Source organism: Drosophila subobscura, chromosome U (assembly GCF_008121235.1).
Source record: "Drosophila subobscura isolate 14011-0131.10 chromosome U, UCBerk_Dsub_1.0, whole genome shotgun sequence".
NCBI lineage: Eukaryota > Metazoa > Arthropoda > Insecta > Diptera > Drosophilidae > Drosophila > Drosophila subobscura.
Genome location: NC_048534.1, coordinates 9,484,399 through 9,509,827, shown reverse-complemented (window position 1 = coordinate 9,509,827; position 25,429 = coordinate 9,484,399). Strand labels below are relative to the sequence as shown.

The following is a 25,429-nucleotide window of genomic DNA, read 5'->3' as shown; positions in this document are numbered from 1 at the left end:
CAGTCCAGTCGGAAGTAAGTAAGGAAAAAATGTAGCCCTCAGTTTTGACATTATGTTTTGGGTGTTTTTGCGGTTGTAGGATTCGGTTTGTGTGATGTTTTTGGTGTAGTTTTATGTGATGTTTTATGTGTAGTTTTGTGCGTAGGTTTGGGTTTAGTTTTAGGTTTGGATTTGGACTTGGGCTTGGGCTTAGGTTTTGCTTTTTTTATGGCTTTTATTCTAAGCTTGGACTCGGGCTTGGGCTTAGGTTTCGCTTTTTGTATGGCTTTTGATTTGAGCTTTGGTTTTGGGGTTTCTTTAGTTAAATTTTCATTATTTTCCGGCTTCGAGGTTCGCCACTTTTGCAATTTTTCCAGAACTGGCTGCTTCACTGGCAGCTGCTCCTGAGGTCTGCTTATGCCGAAGGCTCTCAACTTGTAGATAACATAATCGAGCACATAGAAGTCCTTGGCATTGCTGTAGTGGAAGGAGATGGCCGAGTTGGAGCAGCAATCGTTGCTGCTCTGCTAGAAAAATAGTCCAATAATTTGATCACGATTTAAGATTTCTTTGCAGAACGCTTCTTACATTTGACGAGGTGTAGTAACGGTAGGGTCTGTACCATTTCGGTGAGTCTGAGAACCAGTGCAGAGGTGAGAAGGGCATGAAGCGGGCCAGGCCTTGTTCATCCCGGGAGTCCCCCGCCACAACACCCACCGCCTGCATGCAGCGTCCGAGCTCCACATCCTCATAGCCGTAGCTCCGATTGCTGCAGATGCTGCTGTTGCTGAAGCCGTATTTCATGAACCGGAACAGCGCCTCCTTGCTGAGCACATAGCCAGCTCCACCCGACATATAGCCCTGCAGAGGGGGACATACATAAAGATTGTTGCTGAGAGATCGTTGAGGCCAGTCATTACCTGCTTCACATGCCACCTAAATTTGCTGCCAAAGTAAACAGGTGCCGTTGGCGTGAACGCGTACAGAAAGGCGCGAAGGTTCTCCATTACCACATAGCTGGAATTAAATTATTTTTGGTTAAAGTTCATCTGTCCTAAGGCACTTCTCAACTCTCGCCCACTCACGTGTCATCGTCCGCCTTGAGGAACCAGTCATAATTCCGGAAATGATGCTTATACACATACTGCAGGCCGGCCCGTGTCTTGGCCCAGAGATTGCTGTAGCCTTCCTTCACCTTGAGGGCCACCGTGCCCAGCTCCTTGTCCGACTTGGTGCTCATGAAGATCAACTCGTTGCAGCGCGAGCCCCAGGTGCGCTTGATGTGTATGGCTCTGGAGCGGTGGGTCTTCGGACTGGTCAGCACCATGCACAGCACACGGGTCTCGTTGAACAGCCTCACAGCCAGATCCCCCTCATCCGTGGTCAGATTATTGGGCATGGTTGTCAGCTGGTACGAAGGATCCGATGTTCTCCAGCTGTAGCCACTTGGCAGGTAATTGCTGCCAAAGCTGCTGCTCTGGTCATTGAGATCTTCGTTGTAGAACTGCCAGCGGGCACGCTGCAAGAGCTGGGACAATAGTATACCCCAAACCAGGCCGATCAGCAGCATTAAGAGCAGCTCGAGGCGCTTTCGATGATGCCTAAATATGCTCATCTTTTGTTGAGATTTGTGTTTGGTATTGGTATAGGTTTTGCTTTCCAGTCGCTTGTTGCTGTTCGTCTTTGTTTACCTTTTTATGCAAATCAATACAAAAATGTTGTCGCTGTATAAGCTTTGGGCGCTGCCGTTTGCCGGCTCTTGTCACTGAAACACCGAATTAACACATTCTTGAGCCACTGACGCACAGACGAAAGCTTGTAAAGATGCGGTTGACCTTCGGGCGGGATCGCTGTGCGCCGGTTCGTTGATGAACATGCATAAAGTTGTTGTTACACTCGTACTGGAGTGGTTTATGTACATACACTCGTTATGTGCTTAAAATCGATTCGATTTGCAATTGCTTTCTGCGATCCGTTGCAATCGGATTTCGATTTGGCCCCGTCTCAAATCGCTGCCTTCTGTCCCTGCAATGCCCTGGGCTGGCGCTCTGCTGTGTGTCTGTCTGTGTGGGTGAGCAATTATGCGACTCTTCTTCTCTTGTCCACTTGCTTTCCACTTTATGCTCACCGGCACTCGCACAGAATTTCTAACACAAAGACGTAAAGGTAAAAAATACAAAAAAGAAACAACAAAATTAAGCGAAACGTCTTCGCGCTTTGCCGGCTGTTGACAGACTTCAGACTTGGCTTGAACGAGCGCCGCGGATAAATAACTTAACGCCATTTTCGATGCCAAGATGTTGCCAGATCATTTGAACAAAGTTTCCCCTGGAGAGGAGAGCGTGTCGTGTCACGAGTTGGGCAACCGATATGGCACATGTTGGGAAATAATTATAGCCATAGTCCACACAGTTCTGCACAGACAATGGTAAGCGCGAGTCTCCCAGAGTTTTTCATCACAAGTTGTGATGCTTTGACCTTTCGTTTTCCTTACGACAAGTGGTAATACATCTGAGTGAGGCATCTTCGCTACTTAAAAGGCAGTGCCATATGTTTGTTACACAATTAACCTTTTACGTACTGGTTGAAATGCCAACGAGAAAGCTTTCAGAGCTTTATAAATGCCGAAAAGTATGTTTTGTGGTGTTGGAAAAACGTAAGGCAGTGTTGGTTAATCGTATTTAATGGAATCTACAGAACTCGATGGATTAGATGGAACACAATGAAGCAGTATACAAGCACCGCATAGCAGAGCAGCAGAACTCAGGCATAGGGACCGCCAGAAGCGTCCAAGCCACGCGGTGCATTGGCATAGCTATCCTGGGAGAACGAGTGAGTTGTGGGTCCTGCACCAGAACCAGACTCAGACCGAGATCCCTCCGATTCCCCAGATCCCGATCCCGATCCCGAAGCATCCCGAACTGCTTCCAGCTTTGAGCGTTCGTCCAGAGCAATGACCGGCACCACTGAGGGTGCCACCGCGACTGCCACGGTCTTGAGGGCGTAGGGAACTCGATTCACAACTGCATTGAAGCCATGGACATCGTCGGCCGTGTAGGTGACGGTGCGCTTGTAGCCATCGGGATCGACCAGGCTGTAGAAGCCGCGCACCACATACCCGTCGCGGGTCTCGCTGTGCTCCTTGATATCGCCGGTGCTCTCATCATTGACGGCATAGTTGAAGCTGTAGCTGGCAGGAGGGAAGACCTCGGGCTCCTGCTGTTGGCGCAGCACGGGCAGCGGCGAAGGCAGGAGGGTGGCCGATGCGGATGCTGCATTGGCGGCACTTTGCAACAGATTCGAGGCATGTACACTCGCTGTCGAGCTGCTGCCGCCGGCTGCAAATTGTTTTGCACGGGGCGCCACATAGTCGTAGCCATCGGGAGTGGCCTGCGAGTTCAACGCATTGTTGCTGGGCGTGTGATAGTCGCTGAGGAAGTCCTCGCCAGAGGAGCTGGGTGCGCTCTGCTCCAGGGAGTTCACGGCGGTGGCTGCCTTCTCGTTGTAGTTATACTCCGCTTGGCCAGCACCCACCAGAGCCAGCGACAGCAGGACGAAGAACTGAAAATAATTGTATGTCAGTTGGTCGCAAAACTGCAAATGTCCCATCCGACATACCTTTGCTGCCATCTCGATATGCTTAGATTTTTGCTTCCGTTTGGTCTGTGTCTCCACAAATTGTCAGCTAACTGTTGCCATAATTGAGGCAACTCCGAGTTTTTATACCACATACCCTGACACTAGGTGTATTACCCAATGAGTGCGGTGCGTTGCGGTTATACAATGTCATGCGCTCCAATTGATCGATTTCCTATTGTCCGCTTGCGATGCGATCAAAAAGTGTTGGTAACACTTTCATTTTCATTTTGTGATCGCTTTTCTGCTGCGTAAGTCCACACCAAATTGAATTTGGCTTTGGGAGCCAACTGAGATGTGTAATTGCTGGCCAGAACTGGAGCAGAAATCCGACAAGAAGAATACGAAAATGTGCTGCAGGAACATCTACTCCTTGCAAAGATTCTAAGCTTATTTTAATTCGAAATTACAAAAGGAGCAGACCATGCCCAATGGATGAATCTTTTGATCCCAACACACGTTCGAAGTATTTTATAATATTATTGAAGTGCAATTAACTAATTAGGAATCTATCTGTAATTGTTTGTGTGTTAAATATATTTTTAGATTAATGATGAACTCCTCCTTAAATGCCTGGCCATCTCTACTCTTCCACCAAATTAAAGACTTGATTGTTTTGATAAGAAGACGACTAAAAACCGGTTGCCGACTGCTGCTGTGCTGCCTTTTGCTGCTGATTGACTTGGCCAAAATCAGCGTTGAGCAGCGATGACAATCGGGAATCAGACGCGGCACAGAACACACCTCACACGCAGAATGACGGCAAAATTTAAGCTGCGATCCCAGCTGCAGCTCATGACTGGCTTCATGGCGGGATTCATCTTTGCCTTTGCGCTGCTCCTGTACGTCTACGATGTGAATCGAGCCACGCCCTGGTGCACCAGCTCCGCCACCATGCCAACGGCAACAACCACTCCACTGGCAAGGATTGAGGAGCCGCCGGACACAAGGATACTCTGCATGGTGCTCACCTGTCCAGAGAATGTGCAGAGCTTGGCGCGGCATGTCCATGCCACTTGGGGCAAGCGTTGCAGCCGCCTGGTGTTCGTCAGCAGTGAGAGCTACGAGCCGCTGGGTGTGGTCCAGGTTGTAGATGCCAGCGGTGGCGGCTATGAGGATCTGTGGAACAAGACACGCGAGGGTTTCCGCCATGTCTGGCAGGAGTACGGCCAGGACTATGATTGGTATCTGAAGGCAGACGATGATACGTGAGTGCGATTAGCTTTGAGTTGTTGTGCCTGAGCCTCTAGAGTTTCTCCCTCGCAGCTATGTCATAATGGAGAACATGAAGTATTTGCTCTCCGCCTATGATCCCAACTCGCCTGTTTATTTGGGTTACAAGATGACTCGCTATAATGTGGTAAGTGATCGACATTAGCTTAATGATCCTACATCATGCTGATTAACTACCAATCTTTCATGCTGCAGTCACACCGCTTCTTCACGACACTCCCAAAAATTTGAATTGCAAATTGATGAAATTGAGATTTGATTTTTAATTGAAATATGCTTCGCGAGCAAAACAGTTTGTTTATGTCAAATTAATGTGCCGCCAAACACTTGGTTGATACTTTGGCCAAAGACCAACGGAGTTGTAGATGTTCCGAAGAACTTTGTCTCAGGTGTTCCAACGTCGTTTTGGCTTTCCTGTTCTATTGGAACTTTCTTATAGCCGTACACTTTTGCGTGGTTTGCGGGGATAGCGAAATGCTGCTAATCGCTTGAAAGTTCAATGCCAGAAAAACCGGACCGGGTGCGCTTTGGTGTGTGTAATTCCTTAACTTACCAATTAATATCGTTTTTTTTTGCATTGTTCGATCCAAAGATCTATTCTTGATCAAATGATGATATCACACAAGGTTATGTTCGGCTGCTGCAAATCATTTGAAGATCTGGCTGCTTGTCTTGCGTTTTCCGTGTTCATAGATCAAGCGGACACATCGGACAATAAGAAATTAAATTCGCATTAGGAGTCTTTCCCCCCAGCTGGCTGCAACTTGAGGTCATTGGGGGGCCGCCATCGTCACGCATCGCATCTTTCACAGCCCCGCCCCATTGTCTTGGGTCCAACTGAAGCTCTTGGCAGTAGCCAAAAGACTTACAACGCCTTTTGACATTTTCAAGCGTTGTGCAAGCATTCGACTTGTCAGACAAAGAGCAAACATTATGAATTTCACACATATGTACATATGTACATACTGATTGATTGTGTTGGAGTGGAGGAGGGTTCACAGCTGAAAATCATAATTGAGGCATTAAGATACTGGCATTTCCCTTTGTGTTTTCTGCTTACGTTTCTCGCACATTTATCACACGTTTTGTTTGTTCAAAATGCTGCATAAACGCTCTAATGATTTTTGATTGATTGTTTTAAACATTTGCTGGAATTCTCGGCTTTGTCTAATCAATCTTTGGGAGATTTTTGGCGCTTTAATAAATCATTTATGCATACATATATTTTGATAATTATGTGAAATTAATGTCTGATTAGCTTCTAGTTATTTAATTCGTTTGAATCCCTCGTAGCTGCAAGGGAAATAGTTAACTCGAAGGGTTAAAATATTCAAAAATATCTCAATTGGTTAACTACCAATATTTGATGCTCTCTCCATGTTTCCAAAGCTCAAAAATAATTCATCACTTTAAGTGATTGACCTGCTCCAAGAAAAGGTGACAATTGATGAAGCACAATAAATAATTTCCATTAATTTGTAAGCTCCTCCGCCTGTTCACATTTGAATTCGATTCGTAGTTTGACACTTCATTCCCGCTGAGTGACCTCCAATGTGGGATTAACAGCATAATGCTTGATGTAGTGGGTATGCCTAAAGCCCAACACCGTTACTAACCGAATGCGGCATGTTTTTTGTTGGCTTTTTGATGTTTGTAAATAATATTTAGGTCTGAAGGTTGATGTTTTCTTAGGGGGATGCCACAGGTTCGCGTGTGGAATATTAATTTTGGAATGTAACATTTAAAGTGGATCCGCTAATGCCTTGTGTTTTTCCACCAGAGCTACATGTCTGGCGGCGCCTCCTATGTCCTGAGCCGCGAAGCTCTTCATCGTTTTATGACCCAAGCGTATGACTCTGAGGTGGTGTGTCCGCAGCCCAAGCGGAGATCAATTGAGGACTTCTATATGGGCATTTGCCTTCAGAATGTGGGCGTTCATTTGGTGGACTCTGCACAGGCGCTGGAGGAGGACACCAAGCACAAATTTATGCCACTGGATCTGGAGAGCTATATGTACGACTCGAACGCCACTACGCCGGATTGGTTGCGGCTGATGAGTGTGTCCGAGGTCGAAACTGTGAGTGTGTTTCCCCCGAGTGCTGATCCAATTTCAATTAATGTTTGCCATCATCATTCCGGTTAGGGCTTCAATTGCTGCTCAAATTATTCAGTGGCCTTTCATTATGCCAGCCCCGAACGGATGTATCTCTATGAGTTTTTGCTTTATCATCTGCGAGTCTTTGGACGCCACGAACCCTCAGAGCATGGCAATAGGCATCATTTCACCTCGTCGGATTTGATGAGGAGATTTCCACTCGAGGATAATTTATACATAAAAGACTTGCAAAAAATGTCAGAGAAGCCAGAGAATTTTTAGGTTTTCCTTATCGTTAAGACTCTCATCTTTTTCATGTGATTTTAATATTAATAAAGTAGGAATAAAGAACTATAGCTACATACTTGTATTTTGAGGTTTTTAATTGGAATTGGAAATGATTGGAATCGATGTGCATGATTCTGATATATTTAGTGTAAATTATTTATGAAGAAGCTTAAATTTAATCAGCAGCATTCTGTAACAGAGGCCTAACAGTCGGCCCACCCGAACGCCTGCGATCTATGTTAGCATTATGTTAACTTTTGTTGAATGTTAATTTTAAATTTCAGACTAAAAGTATGCAACAAAAAATGCGTAAGTTCGCTGAGATTGAAAATAAAGATGTACATATGTACATACATACATACATACATATGTACATATGGACACACATTAATGTAATATTTATTAATAATTTATCATTGAATAAGCGGAATATTCTGATAGAATGTCCTAATCTGCTTGTCCGATTAAGATCAATGTTGTGCCAAGCTTAGGGTGCTTAGTCGACTGAAATGTCAAAATTACGAGTATTTAAGAGCTGCACAAATTAGTGGAATTAAGATAATATTCATGGCATAAATGCATCAACATTTCCAGGCCAATGAGTATTTATGTACTTTAATCTGACACACTAATCTGACTATTTTTAAGTAAGTCCCATTCCCACGCACTCATTGCCATTGCTGGAAAAGTGGTCTTCTCTCCCGTTCCAAACAAGCGTCAGCTTTAAATGCCACTTTCCGCGTTTGAACTTAAGTGAATACCATATATTTAAGAGTATAAGATTATACACTTTCGTGGGGTAAGATCAATTTAGTTAATGGCTTGCAAAACTTGCAACAAAATAACAAGGCTTTTAAATGTAATTTTGTGAGCAAGGAACACTTTTAACATTTTTATTTTGCAAATTTATGCATCGTTCCATAAATTTATTTTAAATAAAAAAGGGTATTAACGGCTTTTCAGAGAAAAAATCTCATTGCATTGCTTTTGCCGGTTGATTTTTAGTAAAGTAGATGCCACATGGCCTGCCTGCAGTATACTCACAAGTATGTCTACATATTGTTAAATTTATTACAATGACCTTGCAAGTTCTGCAAGTATTTAATTAACGCTTAGCGGCTACCAAGAAGCCAAGTGGCAACAAAGCCAGCTTGAAAGCCGATGAATCATTCTGGGAAATCCTTCAATTGAGGCATTCTTGCATGAAGGGCCTGGCCTGAACTCGACTGGACTGCGTTGAAATTAGACCACAGCAAATTGTTTTCATTACCAAAGTCAATGCCTGTTACTCACCTTACTTTACTGCTGCTTAAGTTTGCAGTATATACGAGCATTTATGTGCCATGCGTAGAGCTGTGTGCTGTTGCCAGGCCCCAGTTAATTAAATCACAAAATCACGTACGCATGCGCAGAGTGTGTGCCAGTTGGCATTTCGTGTCTCATGGAGCCCGCGGCTGTTGTATGTGCATGTCTTTCGAGATTGAGATGTCTTAAGATGCCGGCAGAATATGAGTATACAAGACTGCATTTGATCTTGGATCTTGGATTTGCAAAAGATCGTTCATTGTAGGTGCCATTAATATCAGTTGTAAGTGAAAGGGAGCTTTACACATCACTTGATGCATTTACTTTGTATTGCATTGTATCATTGCCCGGCTGGAATTATAGTTAGGCATGAGCTCAGTGTGTTAATGGGTTAATACTAGAAATTAAACATAAAAGCAAAGCTCATGTGTTGATTGAGGAAGCGAATTCCCCGACACTTGTTCAAACAGGGCGCTCAGCTGTCTGTGGGAGTGGGCCACAAGTGCACCTTGGCATTGCACTTGGCTTTGATTTTGGTTTTGGACTCGATCTCATTTGCGTTGTGAGCTGGAATCATTCATTAAATACTTAGGGCTAAAATGGTCATGGAAAATTTAGCTTGTCTGTGGAATAGATTCTAATTTATGTTAGCAACGAATTTTAATTATTTAGAACATGAATGTTTGATGGTACTTATACGCTTAAGTTTTAGAGTTCATGTTGGCAGCTAGACCCTTAATGAAGTTTTTTTAATTTACTCGGCACGATTCGATAACATCGAATCAAAGAATCCAATTAGCTGGAAATACCACTTCACGTTGAAACTATTTGCTAACAAGCTAAGCCAACAAGCTTCCAACTGCAAGTTAGCTACCTGTAAGTTAGTTTAGTTAAGTTAAGCTTACTGTTTTTGCCCAGGCCAAGCACAGTGCGTATGCTTAATGCATTTTTGCACCGACAACCAGCTGCTGGCAGTTGGCTTGCTGTCTTTCTCTGAGTTGTCTATTTCAATGGCGCGTGTTCCATTTTGTGGGCCGACACAAGCTCCACGAGTGGTTTCGGCTAGATGTTGTTGTTGCTCTTGTTATTGTCACCTGTCGGATTATTATTATATTTTATTTTATTATACTTTGTTGCTGTGTTGTGTTTTTTTTCTTTCTTTGAATTGTGCGTTGTCGGCGTCGCTCCGAGTAGCACTCCGCGACCTTCAATAGCTTGGTCTCGATTTGCAAGCCATTACATTTGATATTATTGGATTTTTTTTTTCGAATTTGAAATTGTATCGAAGTTCAAGCCATAAAAAATCAATTATTCAGCTATGCGTAGCCGTGCCTCACTCACAAATTGTTTGTTGGAATTTTGTTTTTGTTTAGTTGTCAGTTTTTGTGGTGAAAGTTGTTAGACAATGTATTTTTTCTCCTTCTGCTGAGGAAGATAAATTCATTATTAATATGGTTCAAATATTTGAGTTAATTTCAGATAAATTCATAAACAATTTCATATACTTATTTATATGTATGTATATGTACATATGTATAACCACTCGTACATTTATACCCTTCACTTGTTACTGCCAAAGGAATGTGATTTATTTTTTTATCTTCTATTTTTTTTGTGTTCTGTGTGCGTACGTGTAGACTGTTGTGGAGCTGCTCGAGAGCTTGTTTAGAGCACGTAATTGGTGCTCGCATCGAAAGTGTTTGGGGCTTGGTAGATTCCAAGAGTTCTTGAAGTTTCGGGACTGAACTCAATTAAAACTGGAATACGAAATTAGAATCTATTTTTGCCCATCAAGTGCCTAAAACCCATACAAGGAACATTGTAATAATAATTATCGTATATTTTTCCGCAGTGAGATTTTGTACTCTAAAATGTTTTTTACCTAAATCTCTGCGTTGAGGAGTCACTAATTCCATCATTTAGTTTGATAAAAGGATTTATACATGAATGGAGATTATCTCTGATATATATTCCAAATTATTCCATGTTAATCGCTATAAGCTCAATTGAGAATTCCATAAACAGCCCACAGCTGCAGATAGTAATCGAGTTTACTTAGTCAACTGCGAAATGTTCGAATAGAAGGCCCCTGAAAATATGTATTTACTCGTACAAGTTGCCTCAATGCACGCACAGATAAATCAAGAATCAAGAATCGACGACAATCGGCAGCATATAAAAATTAATTAATTTAATTACTTATCTAGCTGAATTGCTTTGCAGTTCTGAGTGCTCAGTGCTGAGCGATAAACTTTAACTTCAACTTATGTGTGTGTGTTTTCAATAATGTTTTTCTTCAACTTTTGTCTAATGACAATTGAGCATGAAATGTTTTGATGTGGTCGCAAAGTAGAATTAGTTTTTTGTTCACTTCTGCGATTTTGTAATGCACTCGAAGTGCACTTCAAAGTCAGGAATGTTTCTTCTTTTGCTTTTGGTTTATATTTGTTTGAATGCGTGTTCAACTTTTGCTTCAAACGTTCTGCCAGATTGATAAATATTTATAGATGCGCCCGTTCTGTTGCTGGCTGACTGCACTTGTTAGCCCGGCTCGGATCGAAGATAAATAAGAATTTTAATTGATTTTAATGAGCACAGCTGCACTGCGGACTGTGGAGAGGCAGCAGCACCACATGACGACAGCTGACTGCTGACTGACACCCGAACAGAGAGATCGAAGAGGCTGGCACGGAGGACAGAAGGAACAGCGTCACAAAACACAAAGTAAGCTGTTGACATACTCAAAAGAAAATTGACATAAAATATTGTCTCTGTACAATGGCTAAGTGTTCCACAGATTAATCATTGGATGATTGAATGGTTTGGACCACTTGAACTCTGGTCTTTGACACGGTACGTGAAATGCTTACTGAAATCAATAAATTATTTGCTTGCTTAAAAAGAGATTGTACATTTCAAAACTCGTATTGCAAATGTGGAACTTTTCTGTAAAGAATGTTGTAGTATTAAAAAATAGACTCGGCAAAAATGATCCTCATTATATACACAATTTATAGATATTTAGATTCAGATATTATTTGAATTCTATATTATTAAGCTAGGTCCCATAAATTCCACGCATAAATTCCCGATGGCGGTTTTTAATAAGTAGATACTCACTTGTCATTTCCAATTGAGGCCTCGACACTATAAAACTCAGTTCAGTTTCACTTCATTAAGAACAAATACTCATCAAATTTGATGCTACTCCAATTAGTATGCAAATTTTGGGTAATCAAACAGAGTTAAGTAATACTCGCTGCTGCCTCAAGTCGATTTGTCTAGGCATAAATTCTCAAGAACAATCCATAAACATCTCATAAACGCAAATAGGAACTCCCCTCCTCATGGGGGCCGGTTTTTACCACTCAATTAACCGAAAGAGCAAAGACGCAGAGAGACAAAGAGAGCGAGATAGAGCGGGAGAGAGGGAGAGTTATTCAAGTAAGAGGTTGAAGATTGTATTTTCGCTCTTTGCAGACGGTTTGAAGTTGGCTCATTCTCTCTGTACGAGTCTACATATGACTGTGAGGCTTTTTCACTGCATCCGCAAGACTGGGGAATGCCCATGAACTCCCCAGGGAAATAGTGTCTCGGAGAGAAAGGGAGACAGACCCACAATTTGCATGAGAATGATTAATGCGACACGTCGTCATGTCACATATGACGGAACTTATTTAGAGACGGACCTGGCTGGGATTGGGTCGGGTCGGATCCCAAAAGGCAAATCCGGCACAAAAACGAAATGGAGCATATGCCAGTAGTTCGGGAGCGGATCGGATCGGATCAGATCTCCCAAAGAGCGGTGGAGCGAGAGCGAATGTATGAATACAAGTACAAGTGATTGTTGCGACCGGTTTCGGTGGGAACTGAACTGAGCCCCCACCATGTGGAAGGTCCCCCACACAGCTGAGTTCAGTATTCGACGAAATCTTGGCCACTGCGGACGTACATATGCTGGAGCTCCCATCCCACGCTTCCTCTCTCGCTGTCGGTTCTTCTCCTTCGCTTCGCTTCGTGTCGTGTCGTGTGTGTGCCGTACTGTGCTTTTGGTGAGATATCCAGACCGAGACCGAGACCAAGACCAAGACGAGAGTGAATGTGAAACGTGTCGCGCATGCGCCGTCGAAACCCAGTGTTTCGTCTTCACCGTTATTAAAATTGTTGTGTGTGTTGGTGCGGTGTGGAGCAGACTGCTGCGGGTATTTCTGGCTCAAATTGTTATCTCTATGCAAAGTGACAACCGGAGTTATGCGAAGACGCTCGAAAATAGTTGGAATTACTGAAATTGTTTAAAATAGTGAAACAAAAAAACCGAACACCCACCCACCTATTTTGTGGATCGTTTGTCGAACGTTTTGGATAATTTTTTTTGGTTTTTGGATGTTTTTTCTTGGTGCTTGCTTTGCCATCTCTTTTGCTCGCATACAAAACCGCCGTCTCTCGTTGTCTCTCTCTCTCTCTCTCTCTCTCTCTCTCTCTCTCTCTCTCTCTCTCTCTCTGATCGGCTCTTCTTTGTGCGATGCTTCATCGTCGTCTGGGCTTTGCTTACGTTTCGTTCATGAATTTTATTTATTTTCGTGTTTAATTTTAGTTTTTTGTTGCTGCTGCTTCTTCTCCCACTGTGGCTCAGCCTCCCAACCAACAATAGCCACCAACAAAATTATGGGTTTGCGCAATTTTAGCAACTGTTTAAAAATAAACGAAAAGACTCAGGCAGCAAGGAAAAATTAGTTAACTAAACGAAAGTGTAAATGCCAATTGACAAAGGAAGCATTTGCGTTCAAGACAAAAGCGAAAATGTATAGCATATAGTGAAATAGTAAAATCCAAGTAGCAAAAGCACACAAAGACAGATCCGCTCTTACCTTTTTTGTGGCAATTAATTCTGGTTCCACAAAATGAACAAGTTGTTTAATATTTAAAAATTAGCTTGCCTCTTTTTTCTAGAAATACATCTACGACGAATCAACAATTTCTGAAATTAGCTATAAAAAAAGGTTTTGTTAATTAAAATGAACATGCCTGGGGGCCCCATGGCTAATGTTCAGAAAGTCCGGGCTTTGACTTCTACCACAAACAATTTTTTTATTATACCGTAATTTCAAAGTGATTATTGCCGTTCAGTCTTCCACGCTTTCTTGACTTTCTCTCCCTCTCTCGCTCGCTCGCTCACTGGCTCTCTCTTGCCGCCTGTCCGCTGCCTTCTCTCTAGCCACCCCGTCACCAACGGGCACATCCCATAGCGCCGTTCGCCCACAATTGATCGACCATTTGAATTTACCTTTTACTCTACAAAGATTTCTCTGCTCTGTCTGCAATTTAATCATATTACTTGTAAGATCTGAGCAAGCCCAAAACTGCATTGGCTGGAAAAATATTTCCCTTGGGTCGGTCGGGGAGGTGGTGTGTCTTTATGACTTTGTTAGCTTTAGCACTCCATACCGCCGTTGTAATGTTAATTGTTTTGCAGTTGTGCAATGGCCTTTTATTTTTTCCTTCTCTTTGAAACTTTGTTACACGCACACATAGGCACTCACATATACTGGAATACCCTTGCAGAGGATATTTTCGGTTGGATAAAACAGAGAACATTCAAAATTGCATATTACAAAAATGTATATGGTGCTCGTAGTTTGATGTTTTAGTGTTTCAGTGTTTTAGTGTAAAAATCGAGTACTAAAGTTGTCTGCATATCCATCCATAGGGAAGTAGAGGATCGTACTCTCGCAGCAAGGGTATGACAAACTTCGGTTCGTGGAAAATACTTTTCATAAATTTGTATGCTTGTCATTGTTGTTGGTGTGCTTGGTTTTTGCTGCCTTTTTTCGACTTCTTTCTCGACTACTCGTATTGTCGATTATGACTAATGGAATCCGTTTGTCGTTTGTCGGTTTGTAAGCCAGCAGAAGGTCAATTGTTTTGTGGGTAATTCCGTTTATTTATGATTTCGTCTCTCTGCTCCTCTCTACACTTTTCTGGTCTCCGCTTCTCCTCTACCTTTGTTCGGTTGGGCGACGGGCCCGCCCTTGCTGCCTGCACTCAATAAATGCTATTTTATTTCTTTGCTTTGGTTCGATTTTCGCAGTGGCAACTAATTTGAAAGCATTAACGAACCGTTTCGTCATTTACTTTAGCCTTTCTGTGGTTTATTAAATTGTTTCATTTAAGAAGTATTAAAGGAAATAAAAACATAATGCTGAAAAAGTAATACATTACTTCATTCGGTAATAAACAGAAATACATTTAAAGTTACTTTTGGTTAATCTCCACTCTCCATGATCTTTCGTTGGGCCCACCAGTGCAACCAGACGAAACCAAACCACTTCCACAACATTCTTAATTCAAATTCATGAATGATTAATTCAAAGATTCATTAGGTTCTATGTAAATTCGACGAGCCCACACCCGCCAGCAAACATTTTTCAAGCGAGAATTCGATTAAAAACGGTACAAACTTTAAAGCCTGCTTGGAAGACATCAAAATTAAGAGTTTGAATGTGCGAGTGAATCATCATTCACAGATTTGGTTTGTTTTATTTCGCAGTGAAACCGAGGAACACCGTGAAACAAAATTGCCAGCCCAGCGTCGTCTCTGCCTCTGCCATGTCGCGTGTGATGAAATGAATATAAAGAAAACAAATTAAAGTTGATCCCCCACAAGCAAATCATACTCTACACAGTGTCTGTTATATACACTTATTTAAAGATATATCTTAATTAATTGAACAACCAAAACGCTCAACAGCCGAAAGAATTTCGAGTATATCAATAACAAAGAAAATATACAAAAATTGCTGGCAATCAATATGAGTGTTCCAAGCGCGCCCCATCAGAGGGCAGCAAACAAAACTGAAAATCAAAACTCGAGACAATTTCAAGCCCGACTCCGACTCTGGCAACGCTGGCCCAGGGCGATGTGCGGAGGAGCCCCTTGCTGGGCGCTGCTTTTGTTGCTGATTTGCTTCGGTCTGAATCTGGGCCTCGTGCATTGTTATGGTAAGTACCAGTACCTCCCCGCCCTGCTTCCTACCCATAGAGTATTGTAAGTATGGTTTTTCAATTAGGTTCATTTGCATAGACATGGATCATGGTTGTTTGGTTTTTGTTTTATTAAGAAAAGGGTGGGAAATCTATAAAGTTTCTTATGCTTCCAAAGTTGCAAAAGTCTCGCAAATATAAGGCAGTTGTGTATATTATTTAACCCTAGATTGCACAAAAATCGCGTTTCTGTTTTCTTTTGGCGACGTTTGTACACTTCGAATGTCTATTCAACTAAATATATTGTTGCAAGGTAGTGGCAAACAAATTTATGGCTTTTACAGCAAATAAACCCATCATAATTGCACTAGCAAAATGCTACCTGCCTGCGGACCTGTCCAGAACTGACGTCATTCCCGCGGCGTGTGGCGGATGGGTGGAGGTGGAGCGGCGATCGGCAGACATGCCAAGATCTCGTGCCTTCAAAATGACCGATTAGACCCCGGCCCAGTCGGTTAGACAATTTATTATTCATAATAGACAAGTACAGAGGGGCTCGGACGGAATTTCAACGGAAAGATACCCTTTAGAATCAATCTTAATAATATCTTAATGCAATACGAGTACTGGGTATTGCATGTGTCTATACATTTGCCGGGCCCAAAGAACAGTGGCGGACAGACAGGTGGAAGCCAGTTGGGGCATTGATTCCGAGATGTCTGACGTACGGTCACGTACGGCTTATGCAGTGGTTAGGGGCGTGGCCTGCCGATACCCGAGTCAAATGTCAACGCACGATCAACCAGCTCCATTTCGTCCCGTCTCCCCCGTCTAACCGTCCACGGCTACCAGCCTCGATTGATTTGCCCACTTCCTCCCACGCCCCCTTTTCGATTTGCATTGTTTTATCGCTTTAATTTTTGCATTGTGTTTTGATTTGCAATTTTTGCTTATCATTTGATTTATTGACAGAAAGTTGGCTATTGCTTTCGTTGCTGCTTCATTTTTGCTGTTTAGCGTAATGAAATTACTGCAAACAAACGTGAAATATATCCCATTGTGTGGGCATATCCCGCCCGTCGTGTCCATGTCCCGAGACCGACCCACGATCTGGTCACCGCAGGTGGTGCACATGGGGAAGTCGAACATTGAATTCGCTTCGGCTATTGGCAAACAAATAATTTGTTTCATTTTGTTTTCTTTCATCAGTTTTATTATGCATTCGCAATGGTCTGTTGTCGATTCGTCTTCGATTGATTTGGTGCGAGAGAGGGCAAATTTTCAGAGATTAAATCTCAAAATGTGAGAAAGGCTAGTTTACAATTTGATTGAAAGTGTTTCCCATTGCACTGCACTTTACAATAACCAATTATTAAATTTATACGAAAGGTTGTGCTTAAAAATATGCATAAGTTATACGATAGAGTAAAAAGTAGAACAACAAGTAAAAGGCGACTGAAGTGAGAGGATTGCCAAGTATTGCAGGTTCTTCATCAACTGGAATCTCTGCAATTCAAATCTTGGAGATTCCTGCTGTAGTTTGTCAAGAGTCTAGAGGAAAATACGTTATGAAAATGAAAGAAAATGAAGTTTATGAAAATCCTATAATTAAAATTAAAAATAATATTAACTGCTTGTCGTTTCTTTCTGGAGGTTCAAATGTGTAAATGGTGCCCCAATCGACATTTTGTGTATCATCATTTTGCTATATCATCAGTTTGAGCTTCAGCAACTCTGAAGCTCGGAAAGATTTGCTTAAATGTATGTTAAAATTACTAATAAAGGAATTTTTAATTAGGTAAATGGCATTTTGATTAATGAAACAAAAATGCCCAAAATAATGCACGCTTCAAAGGCGCTGCCAAGCGATGCAAAGGCAATCCAACTGAACTCCAACTAAATCATTGACAACGTGTAAGCAGAAATACTCCAAATGCTTTTGGCTGGTGTTTCAGCTTGAGTTCAACTTTTGGAGCGACGGCATTCTTTGCTCCGAGCAAATCCTCAAATCTAAACTAAAGTTTTAATTAAGCCGCCAGAGACGAGGAAAATGTTTGGGCTTCATTAGGCCGGATCTTGCTGGATTTTTTAATTAAATTAAATTAAGTCATGTGCGCATTTTTATGATTTGTCAAATTTGGCAACCAATTAACAGCTAACAAATAGATGTCCCCGTCTCGAAGCCATTTAGTGTGTTAATTTCTGAAAGCGAAAGTTTTTTCTCTGTATTTTTAAATATTTTCAATATTATTTTTTGAACATGAGAGAAATTGGAGGAAAACGTTCTGATAAATTAATGTATCAAGATGTAATTCGATTCCTAAGAGTAAATACACCATCAATGAAGTGGTAAGATTTTTCAAACATAAACCAAACACATGGAAATTTATTCATTTGTATTGAAGTATCCGCAAATTTCTGGCCATTAGCGATATCGAACAATTTTTTATACACATGTGCACTGAATTATGTTTTCTCTCTTTCACCAAAAATACAAAAAAATGATTTGGCAACGTCATGTGAAAAGTGCGGCTGGCTGGCTGTTGTTTAAACAGCGAGAGTCACGCACCGCACTGCCTCGGCCCGAGATGAAAGTGAATTATGCGACAGAGCGACGCAGAGGCGTCTCTCCACTGCCTACTGCCAGAGTCGTGGATATCAAAAAACTTAGAAAACGAACGTGAAATCACTGACGAATTTAAAAGCCACAGAAAAAGGGAGAGAGAGAGAGGCACAATTACACTGCGACAATTGATGACGCCGAAAAGCTACGGCAGCTAAATCGGATTATACTTTGTTGTGTTTTAGGGGAAGGGAATCGAATCCGTGATGTCGTGCATGCTCTCAAAAAAAAAAACAACACCGCTCGCACCAAGAGCTAGAGCCAGCTTCTCCATCATGCAGGTGTTGGTTAGCTTTTTTTTTGCCGACATTCCATACAACGCCAACGTCAATGGCAACGACAATGTAGAATCAGCTGAGGCTTCCTCTCTCTCTCTCTCTCTCTCTCTCTCTGTGTGTCCCAGTCCCAGGTCTCTCCAGCTGGAAACGATTTTGGTTAACCGGATCTGAATCTGATTTTAATTTTCTTTGTTGCTGTTGCTGTGGCCGTTGCCATCCATATATCCATTGATCTATCCATCACTCCACTCACTCACAACCATTCACAGACGTGTGCATGTAGAATGTTCAGACTGAAGCGAGCATTGCTCTCGAAAATGGTAAGAATTATAGTCATGATTGCTGCCTCTTCAACTCGCCTCTTTGTAAAGAGTAAATTCCATGTTTTATTTTGTCATTCTGAGTGGGTTGCTTGAAATAAGAATAGCGAAATGTACAGTGCAAAAGTACGAGTCTAAAAATAAAACTTGTTTTCGCCTTTGGTTGGTTCATCTAAGCGCATTTTATAATTTTTGGGCCTGCTGCGGCCATTGCCTTGGGAGTCCAGAACTGGTTCTCCATTCCTAAAAAACATTCCCTCATCTGTTATAAGCCAATAAACCATAATTATAACGTTTAGCGTCAGAGCAATTACCGCCTGCAGATTATAATCACCTAAAGGTGCCTTCTCTTTGACATAATTTATAGTTACATCGTTTATTTTACGCTTTTTTTTGTGATTCACGAGGGAATGACTTAATAATTAAGTTCGTCTAAGACACGTGGCCCACCTTTGTACATGTGTAACTATTAACACCATTTAGTTATTTATTTCCATTTAAATATTTATCTATAATCGAATCAACTATTTTTAGGCAAAACCTCTTTAAGCCTTGGTTAAGCTGCGGGATCTAAAAAATTACTTTTTATGATGACAAATTGATTGTAGATAATTTCCAAAAAATTCCTAAACGTTGCATTTAATGGATTGGAAGTGCAAAAAATAATTAACAAATATGCAAAACGGGGACTAAATATTTGTTTCGCTACCACTTGATAGAGCAATTGGGTGTGACTCAATCTGATGCCGCCCAACCCCAAGTCAGTCAATTTTACAGTCAATTAAAATAAAACCAAACTAAGGCAAGCAAATGCAATTTTTCAATATCACAATCTAAATTTTATCGGATCGGCTAGACCATGTGGAAAACCGGCTACATGCGTACTCGGAGTACTCGTAATTTATTTATGTAACGTCTGGCGAACATTTAAGACATTCGCCGAATTTAACTAGCGCACATTAATGCGCCATTTACACGCATACAACTCTACGAAATTATGCAAATAAATTCTAATAAATTGCGACAGCTGTCGCTGTTCGTGAGCAACTTTTCGGAATTATCCTGCACTCGAAACTTAGACAATTTTACATTGCATTTCTTGGACTTTATATTGGTTTTTTCCTTTTATTAAAGAAAGGAAAGTTTTGATTTAAACATGCAGAAGTTCTGTCATATATTTGAACCATTTAATGAGCTTATTGAATTTTCATTGCAGAGAAAATGTACAGTCAGACGGAAAAGCAGCGCTACGATGGCTGGTACAACAATCTAGCACATCCCGACTGGGGATCGGTTGGTAAGTTGGCAGCAAAAAGAACGAATCCGAACCACAACAAATGGTCTTATAATTGATTCACTTAAACACATGCGAATATAAGATCATTGGCATAGAACAGGCACGATCGATTTGTGCTGTTTTATTGAATACATTTAAAGAAGGGTCGCGACGTCTCTGAGGACTGTACTAATTCTGGCCACTTTTCAGACAGTCATCTGGTACGTAAGGCGCCGCCCTCCTACTCGGACGGAGTGTACGCAATGGCGGGTGCCAATCGACCATCGACGCGCCGTCTCAGCCGCCTGTTCATGCGTGGACGCGATGGGCTGGGCTCCAAGTTCAATCGGACGGCGCTGCTGGCCTTCTTCGGGCAGGTGGTGGCGAACGAGATAGTGATGGCCTCGGAGTCGGGCTGCCCGATCGAGATGCACCGCATTGAGATCGAGAAGTGCGACGAGATGTACGATCGTGAGTGCCGGGGCGACAAGTACATACCCTTCCACCGGGCAGCGTACGATCGGGAGACGGGACAGAGCCCGAATGCGCCCAGGGAACAGGTGGGTTGGTGGGCGGTTGGTGGGCTGCTCCCACAACTGATGTGAACAAATGTCGCAATAAATCCTACTCCGCAGATAAATCAAATGACTGCTTGGATTGATGGCAGTTTCATTTACAGCACCTCCGAGGCGTGGCTCAATGCCATGCGATCCTTCCACAATGGCACCCTCCTCACCGAGAAGGATGGCAAGCTGCCGGTCAGGAACACCATGAGAGTGCCGCTCTTCAACAATCCGGTGCCGAGTGTCATGAAAATGCTCAGTCCGGAGCGGCTCTTTCGTGAGTAAACTATTCTCTTAGTTACAAAAAAAACCCGTCAAAATGACCATCTTCCACACGATAGTTCTTGGGGATCCGCGGACCAATCAGAATCCCGCTGTACTCTCGTTTGCCATTCTCTTCCTGCGCTGGCACAACACCCTGGCGCAGCGCGTCAAGCGTCTGCATCCGGACTGGAGCGATGAGGACATCTACCAGCGGGCGCGACACACAGTCATCGCCAGTCTGCAGAATGTGATTGCCTACGAGTACCTGCCGGCCTTTCTGGGCTCCTCGCTGCCAGCGTACGAGGGCTACAAGCAGGATATTCATCCTGGCATCGGACACATCTTCCAGGCCGCCGCCTTCCGCTTTGGCCACACCATGATTCCGCCTGGCATTTACAGAAGGGATGGGAAATGCAACTTCAAGCAGACTCCAATGGGCTACCCTGCCATCCGCCTCTGCTCGACGTGGTGGGACTCCAGCGTGAGTTTCCCTTCACCTCCCGATTGAAGGTTCTCGAAAGATTCTAATCAACGATTTGGCAGGGTTTCCTCAGCGACACCAGCGTGGAGGAGGTGCTCATGGGCCTGGCCTCGCAGATATCCGAGCGCGAGGATCCTGTGCTGTGCTCCGATGTGCGGGACAAACTATTTGGCCCCATGGAGTTTACGCGTCGTGATCTGGGTGCTCTGAACATAATGAGGGGACGAGACAATGGCCTGCCGGACTACAATACAGCCAGAGAGTCCTACGGCTTGGAGAGGCACAAGAACTGGACGGACATCAATCCTCAGTTATTCGAGACGCAGCCAGAGCTGTTGGAGTGAGTGAAATCCATTTTTATATTGAGTTTTATATTCATCTCTGGACACTCCACCATTTATAGCATGCTCAAGGAGGCGTACAACAATCAGCTGGACGATGTGGATGTCTATGTGGGCGGCATGCTGGAGTCCTACGGGCAGCCGGGCGAGTTCTTCGCCGCTGTGATCAAGGAGCAGTTCCTGCGCCTGCGCGACGCCGATCGCTTTTGGTTCGAGAACGAGCGCAATGGTGTCTTTACACCGGAGGAGATTAAGGAGCTGCGCAAGATCACCATGTGGGATATAATTGTGAACAGCACGGACATAGCTGTGGACGAGATCCAGCGGGATGTGTTCATGTGGCACACGGGCGATCCCTGCCCACAGCCCATGCAGCTGAATGCCACCGAGCTGGAGCCCTGCACGTATCTGGAGGGCTACGACTACTTCTCCGGCTCCGAGCTGATGTTCATCTACGTGTGCGTGTTCCTTGGATTCGTGCCCATTCTGTGCGCCGGTGCCGGCTATTGCGTGGTCAAGCTGCAGAACAGCAAGCGGCGCAAGCTGAAGATACGGCAGGAGGCGCTGAGGGCGCCCCAGCACAAGGGCTCCGTGGATAAGATGCTGGCCAGGGAGTGGCTGCACGCCAATCACAAGCGGCTGGTCACCGTCAAGTTTGGCCCTGAGGCTGCCATCTACACGGTGGACAGGAAGGGCGAGAAGCTGCGCACATTCAGCCTGAAGCATGTGGATGTGGTCAGCGTGGAGGAGTCGGCCACGAACCATATCAAGAAGAAGCCCTACATCCTGCTGCGCGTGCCCAGCGACCATGACCTGGTGCTGGAGCTGGAGTCATACGGCGCCAGGCGAAAGTTTGTGAAGAAGCTCGAGGACTTCCTGCTGCTCCACAAAAAGGAGCTGACCCTGATGGAGGTTAACCGCGACATAATGCTCGCCCGTGCCGAGACCCGCGAGCGGAGACAGAAGCGTCTCGAGTACTTCTTCCGCGAGGCGTATGCCCTGACCTTTGGCCTGCGACCGGGCGAGCGGCGGCGAAGGTCGGACGCCTCCAGCGATGGCGAGGTGATGACCGTAATGCGGACCAGTTTATCCAAGGCAGAGTTTGCCGCCGCCCTTGGCATGAAGCCCAACGACATGTTTGTGCGCAAGATGTTTAACATTGTGGACAAGGACCAGGACGGAAGGATCAGCTTCCAGGAGTTCCTCGAGACTGTGGTGCTCTTCTCGCGCGGCAAAACTGACGACAAGCTGCGCATCATCTTCGATATGTGCGACAATGACCGCAATGGGGTCATCGACAAGGGCGAGCTGAGCGAGATGATGCGCTCCCTGGTGGAGATCGCCAGGACCACCAGTCTGGGCGACGATCAGGTTACCGAGCTCATCGATGGCATGTTCCAGGACGTGGGCCTTGAGCACAAGAACCACCTCACGTACCAGGACTTTAAGCTCATGATGAAGGAGTACAAGGGCGACTTCGTGGCCATCGGACTGGACTGCAAGGGGGCCAAGCAGAACTTTCTGGACACCTCCACAAACGTGGCGCGCATGACCTCGTTTAACATTGAGCCGATGCAGGACAAGCCCCGCCACTGGGTGCTGGCCAAGTGGGATGCGTACATCACGTTCCTCGAGGAGAACCGCCAGAACATCTTCTACTTGTTCCTGTTCTACGTGGTCACCATTGTGCTCTTTGTGGAGCGCTTCATTCACTATTCCTTCATGGCCGAGCACACGGATCTGAGGCACATCATGGGTGTGGGCATCGCCATCACCAGGGGCTCGGCGGCATCGCTGTCCTTCTGCTACTCCCTGCTGCTGCTGACCATGTCCAGGAACCTGATCACCAAGCTCAAGGAGTTCCCCATACAGCAGTACATTCCGCTGGACTCGCACATACAATTCCACAAGATAGCCGCCTGCACGGCCCTCTTCTTCTCCGTGCTGCATACCGTGGGGCACATTGTCAATTTCTATCACGTGTCCACGCAGTCGCACGAGAACCTGCGCTGCCTGACGCGGGAGGTGCACTTCGCCTCGGACTACAAGCCGGACATCACCTTCTGGCTCTTCCAGACGGTGACAGGCACCACCGGAGTGATGCTGTTCATCATTATGTGCATCATCTTTGTGTTTGCCCATCCCACGATCCGGAAGAAGGCCTACAACTTCTTCTGGAACATGCACACCCTGTACATTGGACTGTACCTGCTTAGTCTGGTGCATGGCTTGGCTCGTCTGACGGGGCCCCCACGCTTCTGGATGTTCTTCCTGGGCCCGGGCATCGTGTACACCCTTGACAAGATCGTCTCGCTGCGCACCAAGTACATGGCACTGGATGTGATAGACACGGATCTGCTGCCTTCGGATGTGATCAAAATCAAGTTCTATCGCCCGCCCAACCTCAAGTACTTGTCCGGCCAGTGGGTTCGCCTCTCCTGCACGGCGTTCCGACCTCAGGAGATGCACAGCTTCACGCTGACCTCGGCGCCGCACGAGAACTGTCTCAGCTGCCACATCAAGGCCCAGGGCCCGTGGACATGGAAGCTGCGGAACTACTTCGATCCCTGTAACTACAATCCAGAGAACCAGCCCAAGATACGCATCGAGGGACCCTTTGGGGGCGGCAACCAGGACTGGTACAAGTTCGAGGTGGCTGTCATGGTGGGCGGTGGCATTGGAGTCACTCCCTATGCCTCGATCCTGAACGATCTGGTGTTTGGGACGAGCACCAACCGGTACTCGGGCGTGGCCTGCAAGAAGGTATACTTCCTGTGGATCTGCCCCTCGCACAAGCACTTTGAGTGGTTCATCGATGTGCTGCGCGATGTGGAAAAGAAGGATGTGACCAATGTCCTCGAGATTCATATATTTATCACGCAGTTCTTCCACAAATTCGATTTGAGGACTACAATGCTGGTACGTCTCCATTCACATAACCAAATTACTCTTTTCAATTGATGCAAGAAATGTTTCTTTCTTTTTTTCTAGTACATCTGTGAGAACCACTTCCAGCGACTGTCCAAAACCTCCATATTCACGGGTCTCAAGGCGGTCAATCACTTCGGTCGGCCGGACATGTCCAGCTTCCTGAAGTTCGTCCAAAAGAAGCATTCTTATGTGGGTTTTTCATCACTCTACGTGCTTCGTGCTTTAACAACTAATTAAATTCGCTTTAATTCCTTTGTTGTAGGTTTCCAAAATTGGAGTGTTCTCTTGCGGCCCTAGACCGCTGACAAAGAGCGTCATGTCTGCCTGTGATGAAGTGAACAAGACCCGAAAGTTGCCCTATTTCATTCACCATTTCGAGAACTTTGGTTAAGTCTGCATCAGCACCAGCTAAAGCGATCCATCCATCCACACATACCTGCCCTGCCAACGCATCTCTTCAAACGAAAGACAATTATATTCTTAAGGTTCATTCATTAATATAGGCGAATTTTGTACGGTACGTGCTCGCTCTCTGTTAATCATAGTTTACTCTGTAAAACCATAATTTAGTCAAGATTTGTTAAGTGCAGTTCATAATGAAAACTGCTGGAAATTCCATTGATACAGCCAGCAGCAACCACAGCAGCAGCAGCATCAGCAACAGCAACAGCAACATAAGCAACAACAAGAACAACGAAGCGGCCTCTACTTATGCGATATGTGTATGTGTATTGTATGTATGTATGTGTATTTATTGGAAATATGATTTGTTATCAGTTTTTGTAAACCGTTCGCATTATTTATTAAAAATTACAATTAATCCGAAAATACAAAA

The 25,429-nt window shown here is 44.3% G+C and overlaps 4 protein-coding genes across 6 annotated transcripts; 2 read left to right on the top strand and 2 right to left on the bottom strand.

Moving 5' to 3' along the window:
* Nucleotides 1-50: 50 nt before the first annotated feature.
* On the bottom strand, nt 51-1,896 carry LOC117901166 (glycoprotein-N-acetylgalactosamine 3-beta-galactosyltransferase 1). The gene is made up of 4 exons (XM_034811818.1): nt 1,065-1,896; nt 900-996; nt 568-840; nt 51-506 (listed from the first exon to the last, which is right to left on the bottom strand). Exons 1-4 carry the CDS (start codon nt 1,592-1,594, stop codon nt 51-53), a joined length of 1,356 nt encoding a protein of 451 aa, XP_034667709.1. The 5' UTR covers nt 1,595-1,896.
* Nucleotides 1,897-2,651: 755 nt separating this feature from the next.
* Nucleotides 2,652-3,837, bottom strand: LOC117900896. Its single transcript, XM_034811427.1, has 2 exons — nt 3,598-3,837; nt 2,652-3,540 (listed from the first exon to the last, which is right to left on the bottom strand). Exons 1-2 carry the CDS (start codon nt 3,607-3,609, stop codon nt 2,743-2,745), a joined length of 810 nt encoding a protein of 269 aa, XP_034667318.1. The 5' UTR covers nt 3,610-3,837; the 3' UTR covers nt 2,652-2,742.
* Nucleotides 3,838-4,335: 498 nt separating this feature from the next.
* On the top strand, nt 4,336-7,273 carry LOC117900585 (glycoprotein-N-acetylgalactosamine 3-beta-galactosyltransferase 1). The gene is made up of 4 exons (XM_034810995.1): nt 4,336-4,823; nt 4,882-4,975; nt 6,629-6,925; nt 6,992-7,273. Exons 1-4 carry the CDS (start codon nt 4,372-4,374, stop codon nt 7,223-7,225), a joined length of 1,077 nt encoding a protein of 358 aa, XP_034666886.1. The 5' UTR covers nt 4,336-4,371; the 3' UTR covers nt 7,226-7,273.
* Nucleotides 7,274-12,445: 5,172 nt separating this feature from the next.
* On the top strand, nt 12,446-25,429 carry LOC117900423 (dual oxidase). 3 transcript variants are annotated; one of them, XM_034810784.1, is made up of 10 exons: nt 12,446-12,588; nt 15,084-15,535; nt 19,955-20,035; nt 20,225-20,574; nt 20,650-20,854; nt 20,919-21,322; nt 21,385-21,662; nt 21,726-24,582; nt 24,655-24,783; nt 24,857-25,429. In XM_034810784.1, exons 2-10 carry the CDS (start codon nt 15,346-15,348, stop codon nt 24,983-24,985), a joined length of 4,623 nt encoding a protein of 1,540 aa, XP_034666675.1. In that variant the 5' UTR covers nt 12,446-12,588; nt 15,084-15,345; the 3' UTR covers nt 24,986-25,429. The 3 variants fall into 3 exon arrangements, with proteins under 3 accessions (XP_034666675.1, XP_034666678.1, XP_034666677.1); XM_034810787.1 differs by having other exon boundaries at nt 12,449-12,588; nt 15,246-15,535; XM_034810786.1 differs by lacking the exon at nt 12,446-12,588 and adding an exon at nt 12,614-12,738.